The sequence below is a fragment of the Scleropages formosus genome, chromosome 19 (genome assembly GCF_900964775.1).
Source record: "Scleropages formosus chromosome 19, fSclFor1.1, whole genome shotgun sequence".
Classification (NCBI taxonomy): Eukaryota; Metazoa; Chordata; class Actinopteri; order Osteoglossiformes; family Osteoglossidae; genus Scleropages; species Scleropages formosus.
In genome coordinates, this window is record NC_041824.1 from 19572219 (window position 1) to 19585631 (window position 13413).

General features: G+C 42.3%; 1 protein-coding gene and 1 pseudogene across 1 annotated transcript; both read left to right on the top strand.

Moving 5' to 3' along the window:
- The first annotated feature begins 598 nt into the window (after nt 1-598).
- On the top strand, nt 599-2053 carry LOC114909183 (craniofacial development protein 2-like; annotated as a pseudogene).
- Nucleotides 2054-6208: 4155 nt separating this feature from the next.
- Nucleotides 6209-10120, top strand: LOC114909184 (Fc receptor-like protein 5). Its single transcript, XM_029246485.1, has 10 exons — nt 6209-6235; nt 6321-6605; nt 6695-6994; nt 7454-7744; nt 7840-8115; nt 8738-9028; nt 9125-9400; nt 9506-9796; nt 9910-10076; nt 10115-10120. Exons 2-10 carry the CDS (start codon nt 6425-6427, stop codon nt 10118-10120), a joined length of 2079 nt encoding a protein of 692 aa, XP_029102318.1. The 5' UTR covers nt 6209-6235; nt 6321-6424.
- The last annotated feature ends 3293 nt before the right edge of the window (nt 10121-13413 follow it).

Genomic DNA, 13413 nt, shown 5'->3' on the forward strand with positions numbered 1-13413 from the left:
AAAACCAGGAACACGAGAATTAAGCAGGACACGAAGACCGAGATGAAGACACTGAAACTGTAAGACCACAGGGGCGAATGCAAGAATCCGCTTCGTGGTGTGGAAACAGAGCTCCTTTTATCCCGGGTTTCATAAATTAGCCACAGGTGTTACCGCTCCACTTGTTCTCAGGGACGTGACATTAATAAGTATATACTTAAGATAAACTTACTTCATGCTATTACAGATCAAATTTCATATGCAAACAGCAGAAACAAACAAATCAAGCAATACTTATGATTTACTCAGTCAAGGTATGACTGTATTTTTTTTTTTACTGAACCTTACATAATTACAGTGACATGGGAAAGTTTACTTTGTACTGAAATTTATTAGCAACATACAAGGTAACCTACTGAGAAACTTCTTCAGCTTCATAAACTACTGGCAGATGTTTTATCATCATATTGCAGGTTGTTTTCAACCTGCATTTATGTTGATGTTAATATTGCGTAGTACACACGCCCCGCCGTTGCCGGTCCCAAGCCCGGATGAGAAAGGAGGAGGGTTGGGTGTCGGGCTAGCGACCCGTCCCCATAAAACCCATACTGCTGAAGAAATGACGAATATCTCCTCAGCTACTATTCCTGCGAGCAAATCGGGTCCTTGCCAGATGACGGCATCGGAGCAAACCAGCTATGGGGTCCAACGCCTGAAGAAGGATGCGATTTTCTCGGCAAAAACAATTACTAGACTTGGCACCTGGAACGTTCGCTCACTTTACCAAGCCGGCCGGCTTGCCCAACTCCTTCTGGAATTCGACAATTACCGTGTCGATGCACTGGGAATTAGCGAGGTATGGTGGATCGGCAGTGGACAATTGGTCAGTGACGGAAAGATCATCCTGTTCTCCGGTCCTACAGAATGCCATGAACGAGGTGTCTGTATCATTCTAAGCAAACGAGTGGCTGAATCCCTCATCGGATGGAAACCTGTGAGTGACAGGGTAATCACTGCATGCCTCCGGACCAAGAACATCCGAATTATGATCGTTCAAATCTATGCACCGACTGACAGCACCGATGACGCTGACAAGGACGAGTTTTGCGGCCAACTACAAGATACTCTCGACGAAATACCTCCTCATGACTTGAAGATCGTCCTTGGTGATTTCAACACACAGCTGGGTGGTGATCAAAACGGATTTGAGCCTACCATTGGTCCTTTTGTATCATCGGAACATCTGAGTGACAATGGTGAGCGGCTGATCTCGTTCTGCGACCATAAGCACTTTCTTTCCACATTGTCTTATTCACAAGAAGACGTAGCGTGCGCCAGACAGTGTCACCTTTAATGAGATCAATCACATCTGTATCAGTCGACGATGGCGGACATCTCTCACGATGCGCAGGTCTACAGGGCGGTGGATGTTGGCTCTGATCGTTATCTAGTCCGGGCAAATCTCAAGCTCAAACTCAAACGTTAAAGGCAAGTCGTGGTCAAGCTTCCGTATGCCTTAGAAAACCTTAAAGACCAAGATACCACCACAGGGTTTGCCCTTGACCCCCAAAATCGGTTCGAGACCCTTGCTGATATAGCTGACATCGAAGACAGTTGGACGATGATGAAACCCATCATCCGGAGTTGTGCAGACGAGAAGATTGGGCGCCGACAGGGAAAGATTAAAGAACGATGGATCCAAGACAGGACATGGCAACTGATCAATGAAAGATGAAGAACAAAACAGCGTAGGGATCAGGCTGATGCTGGGAATGAACGAGCACTCACGACTACACTATATGCTGACCTCGACCGTCGAGTCAAACGATCATGTCATCGAGACAAGAAAGACTGGCTCCTACGAAATGGGGCAGAAGCCCAGGACGCGGAGGATCGCAGCAACTCCAGAACGTTTTACCAAATCGTTAGCGAGCTTACAATATCGTGGAGCTATTCCAACATCTCAATTAAAGATAAACATGAAAAACTTCTCCTGACCAAAGCTGAACAGGACGGAAGGTGGATGGAACATTTTCGAGACATCCTCAACCAGTCTGAGCCACCTGCCATGTAAGATTTCACCGTAGAAGAGGTGCATAACGACCTAGATGTCAACATGCGCAACATTTCGATCAAAGAGACGAAGATGGACACATCTGCTGGCACCAGGGGAAAGTCCCCGAGGATTGGAGAAAAGGCGTCATCGTTCGGCTCCCCAAGAAAGGCAATGTCACCGACTGTGCAAATTAGCGAGGCATCAGGGTTCCAGGGAAGGCTTTCTGCGCTGTTCTTTTACGTCATCTGCACCGCACTATCGACAAACGGCTGCGAGAAGAGCAGGCGGGTTTCTGTAATGACCGCTCCTGCTGCGAGCAGATCTTCACCCTATGAAATATCATCGAGAAATGTGTTGAATATGGCCATGCAATTTATATCAACTTTATAGACTTCAAAAAGGCATTCGACAGTATCCACCGAGACTCATTGTGGGCGATCCTCCGGGTCTATGGCGTCCCAGAAGCCTTCATCACCGTCTTTAAGGAGCTGTATCTTAACTCCTCATGCTGCGTAAGGACCGACGCAGGGCACACAGCTTTTTTCGAGATCACTACCGGCATCTGCCAGGGCTGCATCCTTTCACCGATCCTCTTTCTCGTTGCCCTTGACTTCATCATGAGAAAGGCAATTGCGTACGTTGAAGCAGGCATCCCTTGGATGGATCAAGATCGCTTGACAGATCTAGATTTTGCCGACAATGTGGCCCTGCTCGCCGAAGACGAAACCCAGCTCCAAAACACAACCGAGAGACTCAGCCACGAAGCCAGTAAGATCGGCCTGCGTATCAGCTCAGAAAAATCCAAGATCACGAAGACCGGACCTGTAGGCGTGCCAGCCAACATCACCGTTGACGCAACACGACTGGAGACAGTGGAGAAATTCACCTACCTGGGGAGCATTGTTTGTCACGATAGTGACGCTAAGACCGGTGTCCAGTGCCGGATCAGGAAAGCTTCGGCCATGCTCCATCGCCTCCAGCACATCTGGACGTCAGTTTCAATCTCCCTCAATATTAAGTTACGACTATAAGCCTCCATTGTCGTCCCAACCGCAATCTACGCATGCGAAACTTGGAAGCTAACAGCGAGCAATGTTCACAGGATAACTTACTTGGGTTCAAGTCCTGTTTCGGGTGCTTTGCAACAGACTGGCATCCTCTGTGGGGTGTGTCCCCTCCCCCTTCGGTCTTGCAATCTGTGTTACTGGGTTAGGCTCTGGTTTGCTGAGACCCCACTCGGGACAAGTGGTTTCAGACAGTGTGTGTGGATCACTTAGGTAAACTGACAAATCATCTATCCTTATGAAAAAAGTGGTTGAAATGAAATGGACAGGGAATACATTTTCTTGAAAGAAAATTCCCTCAAACAAAAAGCAAAAATAAACAACTATTCAACAGACATTGCATTTATTATTAATAAATTATGAATAATTACTGCTGTACTTTTTAACTCATGGTATTTCAGCAGTTCTCAGTGTTACATGTATATCAGCTGACATTTTTAACTGTAGAATGAAATGCCTCAGTCACTGAAGACAATGTGGGTTGAACTTCCCACTAAATTTGCAAGGTATTGAAAAGAAATATTTTATACACTATATTGTACAGAAACCTTGTTTTTCTTCTTCAGTAAGGTGAACAAATCAAGTTCATGGGGAACAGCGAGTGGTACTGCTGTCTCACAGCGCCTGGGTGGTGTGAGAGGACATGGGTTCGGTCCGCACTCAGTCTGTGTGGAGTTTGCATGTTCTCCCCGTGTCTGTGTGGGTTTCCTCCGGGTGCTCCAGTTTCCTCCAACAGTCCAGAGACATGCTGTTCTGGTTCACCGATACTGAGTGACAAAGAGAGTGTATTTCAATGATGTATGGATGAGTGACCCATTGTAAGTAGTGTATCTAACCGTGTAAGTCACCTTGGAGAATAAGTGGTGTGGACTCATAGCACTGCCTAGAGTTCACTGGAAGTCACACTGGAGAAAAGCGTCTGCTAAATCAATGAATGTAAATTCAGGTCGACATGCGTTAAACATGCAAAGGGTGGTGAAACCATAGAACTTACTGGTAAATTTATTTTTATGCACAACAGGCATCAGTAAAAAATGTTTCAACATTTTTTATAAGATTTTGTTATGTCTCTCTATACTTAAAACATAGTTTTCTCTTGAGGTCAGATTGTTTATTTCGTGCCATTTGCAAAATAAGCTCAGTGTTGTCCGTGGTTTCTGCTGTTCTCTGACCTGTGGTACTCAGCAGTGAACATGTTTCTCTAAAGAGCACATGACCTGGTAAAGTCCAATCATGTCATTTCTCTCACTTGCGGAAAAGTATATACACTCAGACAGCATCTTTTGAACAAACTTGAACAAGAGGCTGAACAGCTAGACAGCTGATTTACATAACATGATGAATTCCTGTGGAATATGTTTATGGACTTGTGAGTAGACATTTATGTTACAAAATCATATGTAAGATCATATATAGTTTTATATTTGATAACTTTCAATTAGCAATTCGGCTAAATCATCCAGAGTTAAATACTATGTTTAAAGGTACTTAGCAGAGTCCAACCTAGGAAATTCAACTGGACTACTGCACCTCTCTTGTCCTGTGTCTGCATCTATTTCTCTCTGTTTGTTGGAGTTTTCTCTGAATTGTATGTGTCTTTGGAGAAAAGTGTCTGCTAAACTAATAAATAAATGTAAATTATCATTCAATGATGTATCGAAAACCTGAATATTTCATAGAGAGCCCAGGCAGAGGAAAGCTTTTACCTCATCTTGTGGAAAATGCTCACAGCAATGTTTAATTGTAGAATGCGTTTTAGAACAATTCTGTTGATTTAAGTTTGATTTATTATTCATTGCTTGATAATCTGGGGTGCAGTGGCGCAATGGGTTGGACTGGGTCCTGCTCTATGATGAGTCTGGGATTTGAGTCCTGTGTGGAGTGCCTTATGACACACTGGTGTCCCCTCCCCCTCCAGCCTTATGCCCTGTGTTGTTGGGTTAGGCTCTGGTTCCCTGTTTGGGACAAGTGTTTCAGACAGTGTGTGTCTGTGCTTGATGGTCTAAACATGTAAGAAGTCATACAGTTATTGGTCAGTCATGAAAGCAGCTGACAGGATGTCATATTTAAAGTGTAGATGATACAGGATCTCCTCAGTGTGCTCCAGGTGTCCTCACTGACAGACTTGTTTCTTTTGCTTTGTCGACCCATCCTTTTCCTAATTTCAACAAAGCCTGAGTAGTCTGTAGCAACAACGTGATATATTATATGATTAACAGAGTATAAAGCTTTGCAACTAACTGTGCTTAAAACATTTTGAAACTGAAAAACTGATTGTTTTTCCATAACAGATTTCAAATATATTTCTAAATATTTATGCAGCTCTTTATGACAACTTAATCTTATTGAGAGGGGGTGCGGTGGCACAGTGGGTTGGCCCGCAGTCCTGCTCTACGGTGGGTCTGGGGTTCGAGTCCCGCTTGGGGTGCCTTGCGATGGACTGGCGTCCCGTCCTGGGTGTGTCCCCTCCCCCTCCGGCCTGGCGCCCTGTGTTACTGGGTAGGCTCCGGTTCCCCGTGACCCCGTATCGGACAAGTGGTTCTGAAAGTGTGTGTGTGTGTGTGTGTGTGTGTGTGTGTGTGTGTGTGTGTGTGTGTAATCTTATTGATGTAATTTAGATCAATATGTTTCTGTTGAACAACCACAAATGTATCAGACCCATTGAAGTGAAGATAACTGTTTTATATCATGTACAAACTAAGTTACAAGAGTCACATGTGTTCCACTCTTTTCTCCCACATTCAGTGCGTGTTCACTTCTTCAAAAAATAGACAAGTGTGACAAAGATTAAATGGGCGATTCTGTTCACTGTACAATCATTCTGTTTCACCATCTGTACATCTTCTGAGTAAATTTATACAAGATCAGCAACGTTGGCCGTACATAATATGAACACATACAGTGCACTCTGAATATGTGCTCGAAAGGAAAGAATTGTTAAAGTGGTGGGGAATCTTTAAGAATTTCTATAATATGTATGTATTTATGAAATACAGACGAGATGAAGAAGTTTGTGATTTCTTACTAAGCTGGTGCCTTACCGAAAAATAAACAGCGAAGAACAAATTACTTCTCACAGTGTCACTGTTCTGTTCTTTCATAGACATCATGGCTCTGCTGAACACTTTCCAGAGAGGTAATTCTCCAGATCTTAGATTTTGAAAAATGCCTTTTTCATTGTTTAAATCAAGTAAACAGCTAAGCTTTTCTTTCTGCCCCAGACTGCAGTGCTCAGGTTGTGCTGACTGCAGACCCTCCATGGTCAGATGCGTTCCCAGGAGACAATGTTACTCTCACCTGTCAGGTCACTGGATCTGAGGGCTGGATGTTTCTCTGGAGCAGAGTGAGAAATGGAGAAACCTCCCAACTTCAGGGATACAGTGGCAAAGGAGGATACCGATACGTACTGAGTCCAGTGAGAGAAACAGACCAAGGACAGTATCAGTGTACTGGGAGGAGAGGAAATGAAGTTTTACTCAGTAACTTCCACAACCTCACTGTGTCTAGTAGGTCATTTTAATTAATTAACTAACTGTGAATTTGCCAATAAATTGCTCATTTTCATGATGAAGTTGAGTTTTCTTACATTTTCCAGGTGATCGTCCTCAGGCTGCAGTGATCCAGACCCCCCCAGGCCCTTTGTGGTTCACTGGAGAAACTGTGATCCTCACATGTGACATCAGGAGAACATCAGGAAAGTGGAGATATTCCTGGGCAATGAAGAATAAACAAGGAGCTCTAGAGAGTCTGACTCCCAAGAGCAAAGAAGAGCAACAAACTCACACCATCCAGCCTGTGACAGAGTCACACAGTGGAGAATATCTGTGTCAGGGAGAAAGAGGGAAAGAGAGAGTAATACAGTCTTTACCTGGATCTGTTGTGTTAAAGGTGTCAGGTAAGTAAAGGAATTGTTTATTTGAAAATATGTTTCATTGTCAAACCAAATTAAATATTTGTGTCAAATACCATATACCATCCTTAATTTTGATGAACCTTAAAGTGTTTTTAAATATTTATTATCATAGAAAAGACTGAAATAACACACTCTCAGTCAAGTATATTATATTATATTATATTATATTACATTAAACGGGGGGTGCGGTGGTGCAGTCGGTTGGACCTGGTCCTGCTCTCCGTTGGATCTGGGGTTCAAGTCCCGCTTGGGGTTCCTTGCGGCGGACTGGCGTCCTGTCCTGGGTGTGTCCCCTCCCCCTCCAGCCCTCCGCCCTGTGCTGCCGGGTTGGACTCCGGTTCCCCATGACCCCGTATAGGACAGGCGGTTCAGAAAATGTGTGTGTGTGTGTTAGTTACATCATATTATAACATCCTTTACGTAAATTTATTTTGTTAACAGGTGAAAAGCCAAAGGCAGAAATGAAAAATGTGTTACCCACTGGAGAGGTCTACACAGGGGACAGACTCACACTGACCTGTACAGTAGATGGAGATTCAACTGGCTGGAAGTATCTGTGGTACAAAGACACACAGGGAGTAGTTCTGTCCAACACTGACAGTGACAGGACTGATGGGTCCAGTTACACCATCAACTCTGCTGCTCCATCCCACAGTGGACAGTACTGGTGTCGAGCTCACAGAGGGGGGTTTTACTCTCACTACAGTGATTCTCATGAAGTAAATATTCAAGGTGAGGATCTGAAGAATAATCTGCCTAAAATGTTTTGATTTTAAAATCAGAAAGTCCTGTGTGTTGGACTGTGACTGCTCTCTTTACTTTTCCAGGTGTCCCACAACCCGTCCTGAGTCTACAGTCTGGATGGACAAACATGTTCCCCACTGAAACAGTCACTCTGAGGTGTGATTTTCAGGAGAGTTCTACTCGCTGGGTGTATAAATGGTACAGAGATGGACAGGAGATTCCCATCAGTGGAGATGGAGACACTTACACAATCCCGTCTGCTGCTCGGTCACACTCTGGACAGTATCAGTGTAGAGGAGAACTTCCAGAGAGAGCAGTGACCTCCCCACACAGTAACTCTCTTCTACTCACTGTATATGGTACTGTATACGTCCACTCTATTACTGTCCTTGACCACTTGTCCAGCTCAAGGTTGTGGTGGTCTAACCCTTATCCTGGTGACACAGGATACACCCTGGATGGGTTACACACTGTTGGCCATGTACAGTCACCAGTTAAGCTGAAACACGTGTCTTTGGACTGTGTGATGAAAACTCACACAAACTGGCCTGGTTTTCACAGTAAATCTGAACAGCCTGAGCACCATGAGGTGGCAGCGCTCCCTGCTCCTCCACTGTGCTACCAATACTGTATGCTAAGATTTCTTCATTATATTGGATTAGAGTCAACATGGGTGGAACAGGGGAATGTTAGAATACCCTGGTACTTCGCAAATCCCAGTCCAACAACATATTTAAGGTGAAAAGTTGACTCTGGACTGGAAGCCTCTTCCAATGTGCACAGTACCCTGTCTCCAGATCATCACAATCGTGTACTGGACAACAGGTGATGGATGGATGGATGGATGGATGGATGGATGGATGGATGGATGGATGGATGGATGGATGGATGGATGGAATGTTCATCTCAGTGACTGTCTTCATGAAAGTTGATTAAATAGAAAATACAAGTAAGCTTCTTTTCAACATATTGTTTTCAAAGGAACTGAACCAGAAATACAAATTACAATGGAATCCTGCTGTGGAAAGATTTCCACTGGAGATACTCTCACCTTGAGGTGCACACTGAAGGGAAGTTCTACTGGCTGGAAGTATCTGTGGTACAAAGACGCACGGAGAACAGAGCTGTCCAACACTGACAGTGACAGGACTGATGGGTCCAGTTACACCATCAGCTCTGCTGCTCCGTCCCACAGTGGACAGTACTGGTGTCGAGCTCACAGAGGGGGTTTTTACTCTCACTACAGTGATTCTCATAAAGTAAATATTCAAGGTGAGGATCTGATGAATAATCTCCCTACTAAGGGTTTAATCTTAAAATCAGAAAGTCCTGTGTGTTGTATTGTGACTGCTATCTTTACTTTTCCAGGTGTCCCACAACCCGTCCTGAGTCTACAGTCTGGATGGACAAACATGTTCCCCACTGAAACAGTCACTCTGAGTTGTGATGTTCAGGGGAGTTCTACTCGCTGGGTGTATAAATGGTACAGAGATGGACAGGAGATTCCCATCAGTGGAGATGGAGACACTTACACAATCCTGTCTGCTGCTCGGTCACACTCTGGACAGTATCAGTGTAGAGGAGAACTTCCAGAGAGAGCAGTGACCTCCCCACACAGTCACTCTCTTAACCTCACTGTATATGGTACTGTATTGCTTTCATATTTTGTATTTATGTTAAGATGTTCTGCAATGTTTTTGCTGTGCTGAAATAATACCATGAATGTCTTTCCTTCTTCTGTTTATGAAGAAACTCCCCCAAAGCTTCTAATATCCATGGAGACCCCCAGTGAAGACATTTATACAGGAGAGAGACTCACACTGACCTGTACAGTAGATGGAGATTCAACTGGCTGGAAGTATCTGTGGTACAAAGACACACAGGGAGCAGTTCTGTCCAACACTGACAGTGACAGGACTGATGGGTCCAGTTACACCATCAGCTCTGCTGCTCCGTCCCACAGTGGACAGTACTGGTGTCGAGCTCATAGAGGGGAGTTTTACTCTCACTACAGTGATTCTCATAAAGTCAATATTCAAGGTAAGAGATTTCATTCTTATTGCTAAGTTATATATATATTTTCATGTCCGTATTTTGCAATCTTCATAATTCTTCCATGTTGTATTAATATTAATAATAGATTTATCCTGCAGTTCGTCCATATGCTGTCCTGTCTCTGGACACTGGATGGACACAGATATTGACCACAGACAGTCTGACACTGAGGTGTGAGATCCAGGGAAACTTTTCTCTGTGGAACTACACATGGTACACAGATGGAATTCAGATCCCACTAGAACACAATGGAGAGACGTTCAGTGTGACATCTGGGAATGGATCCTATCACAGGGAATGCAGGTGTAGAGGGAACAGAACTGAGAAGCCGTTTTACTCTCATATGAGCAATGGTGTTGTGCTAAACAATATAAGTAAGAGAATGTTTTATTATTATTTTTTTTTTCTTAATGTTTTCAGTTCTTTCTTTTGCCTACTTACTTCCATACTTACTTGATCAAGTGTCTTTTTTCAGGGCTGAGCTGCATTTGCTATTTTGACTGAGTGAAGATCATGAGAAATTCAGCTGCAAATTTAAGTATCCCTTAGAAGTAGTAGTCAGAATCATTTTATATTATTATTATTATTATTATTATTATTATTACTACTATTATTAAGCCAGTGGTTTAGTGATTACAGCTGGTGCCTTTGAGCCCACTCCCACCACCAGCTGTAGTACCCTAAGTTCTATAACTGGGTAAATAATTATAAGTAGCTTACCACTGAATGTTACATTGGTGAAAAGTGTCAGCTAAATTAATAAATGTATTGTTATTACTATTATCACAGTCTCTTTGTGAACAAGTGAAAATAAAAATTTTAATTTTACGTGTGGGCTACGTGCCCTGCAGAGAGATGAGAAATTTGCTTCCAACAAATTCAAGGTGTTTTACACATCAGAGACCACAGGAACCTCTTTATCATCAATCTAACTAAAGAGAGAGATTCATTTCCTCCATACATCAAATTTTGTGTGAACTTATTACCGTCTATGTGTTAATAATCTCCACAGAGGTTATTTTCTCACAAATCACACTTTGCAGAAAAAGCTCATATCCAGCAGGTGACAAACAGTACCGCAAATTGGTATAACTCCTGTTTGGGTCCAGGATGTAGTATTTTGATGACAATTCTGATGATATTTTTCCCTTTCAAGTTTAGCAAAGCAGGTACGGCAGTGGAAAAGCTGTTGCCATGTAAACATTCCCTATTCAGATTCCAGTTTCACTGCAGTACGGTTTGGCAAAGATAATCAGAGATGTGAGATTTAAAGATTTAAGTAAGATTTCAAAGTGTCCTAGATGTGATTTTGATATGTTACTTTGTTTACATATGTCGATGAAATCCCAAAGAGTTTATACGATATCAGCCCAGAAAGTTCTAATACGTGTAGGTATCTGCAACCAGTTTTCATACATGTGGGGTGTGGGACACTTGTGTGTTCCTTTGCGTTAACTACTGTACTCTGTTAACTACTGTATTCTGTCCGGTTTATCTCATGCCAGGATTACCCAGGTTACCCAGGTGTACTCAGTCAGGGGTACTTACAGCTATTGTATGTCATCACACGCACCTTCTTGCCTCTTTACCTTTCAGGAATATACTTCATAGCGGGACTGTCCGGCGGCCTCATCCTTATAATCCTCATGGTCCTGATTGCTGTTTGTCTGATATCAGGTTTGATTCTTCAACATGTATTAAAATTCCTTATCGATCTCCTGTGTTCACAGAGGGATTCATCCCCTGTTTAGTGGATACAGTTACAATATGAACATTTCACCGTTTCCATGATTTTCTCTGGGGGACATGACACTGCATTCCCAGCCCCTAAAGTCACAAATTTTGCCAGAATATGACAACCAATAGCGTCACCAAGAAAATTCATTTTCAAGAATGGGCTGATGATCATTGAAAAACTTTAACAATGAGTGCTAGAACTGTATGTTCCATCATAATAATAACTTGTGCTCTTCTTTCATACATAGCATTAAGCATCTTCAACATAACTTATTGAAGAATATAAAATGTTTTAACTTTCAAAATCCCTCCAGTCATCGTATTCTCTCTTCAGGGTTATACTTTTAATATGTAAAATTTACATAAATATCATTCATTATATTTTTTCCAGCTAGGTTGCTTTGTGGCTGTCTGAGGGCATGTCCTGTGTTAGCCTGAGTCAGATGGGGTTTGTCCATAATCTTCTAATCCTTTATGAATGATAAGTCATTGTAACAACATATGAGTGAGGCATATACTGTATTGCACAACGCATAAATTGTATTTTTGCTGAGATGTACGTCACTTTGGACAAAAGCATCCGCTAAATGAATAAATGTAAATGTATTGGCTTGCACTACGATTATCAGAAAATCTGAGGCCCATAATCACAATCATGAAATAAAAAAAAAAAAAAAAGACATGAAAGTGAAAAGGTTACCTATCCTACTAATAACCTACAGTAGAACAAGAACCAAAAACAAATTAAATCAAAATAATTTTTTTTTTTCAAATTAATAAAATGAGGAGGATTAAGAAATCTTCCTGATTTTACCAAGAGAGGGACTTATTTTCTAACCCTGCACTTATGAGAAAATTGAAATACTGTGGATAGAAAGTGCTTCGCTGCACAGAAGGGTTTGTCTAGTGTAGTGGGTAGCTCTCTACTAAGTACAGGAAAAAAAAAAGTGCTTCATTTGTATGAATAAATTTCCATAAATTTAATATCTGCTAACCAGGGGATCTGCATCTGTAAAGGACTGGGTATCTTTACCAAAGGCTGCTGTGATTTCTTGTAGGGCAAAGGAAGAAAGCCCAAAGTAATGAGTTTTACTCCATTGTGAATACGGACTACACAAGGCCAGGTGTGGTGTAGTGACTGTTGTCTTCTGACATTGGGTGCTTCTGTTACTTATGAGGCTTTTCCTTAACTATTTTTTCCATCTGCAGGCACTTTAGTCCCACCTACTGCCATTTATCAAGATATTCAGGACACAACTGAAACCACAGGTCAGTCTGTAGCCCCTGTACTCTTTCATTGTACTGATCCTTACGTATCTGTCAGATTTCAAGGGTCTTCTTAGCTCACAGAGATCTTTCCAGATATCCACCCCCAAAAAGCAGTACTTCAGAATAAGCAAACACAAAACCTTACAGAATGTCCAGAACATTCAATGATTATAATTATAATTGCATCTAATTTTTACATCTGCCTGTATTTCTGGATGCTCAAGAAGTACTACGGTATGATTGTCTACTAACTGTGGGATGAGTGGATCACATATGATCACTAAACAACTGACTTACCATTATGTTGCCGCCTTGGTCAAACACAGGAGCTCTTTCAGCACCAGGCTGGTCCGCTTGTGCTGTTGTACTATTCCAAGGAGCTCTTTTCTGCCAACAGACTCATTGTATTAATCCCAAAGAGATTAATAAAGTTTCTTTCTTATTTTCTTTCTTTCTTGCATCTTTAAAGGTCTCACAATGTTTATATCATACAGTGTTATGATTTCTTGTATAGATCAAAAGATGAGAACCAATGAGGTTTACTCCATGATGAATCAGACTACATAACTGCAGGTAAGTACATGTGGGATGTTTCT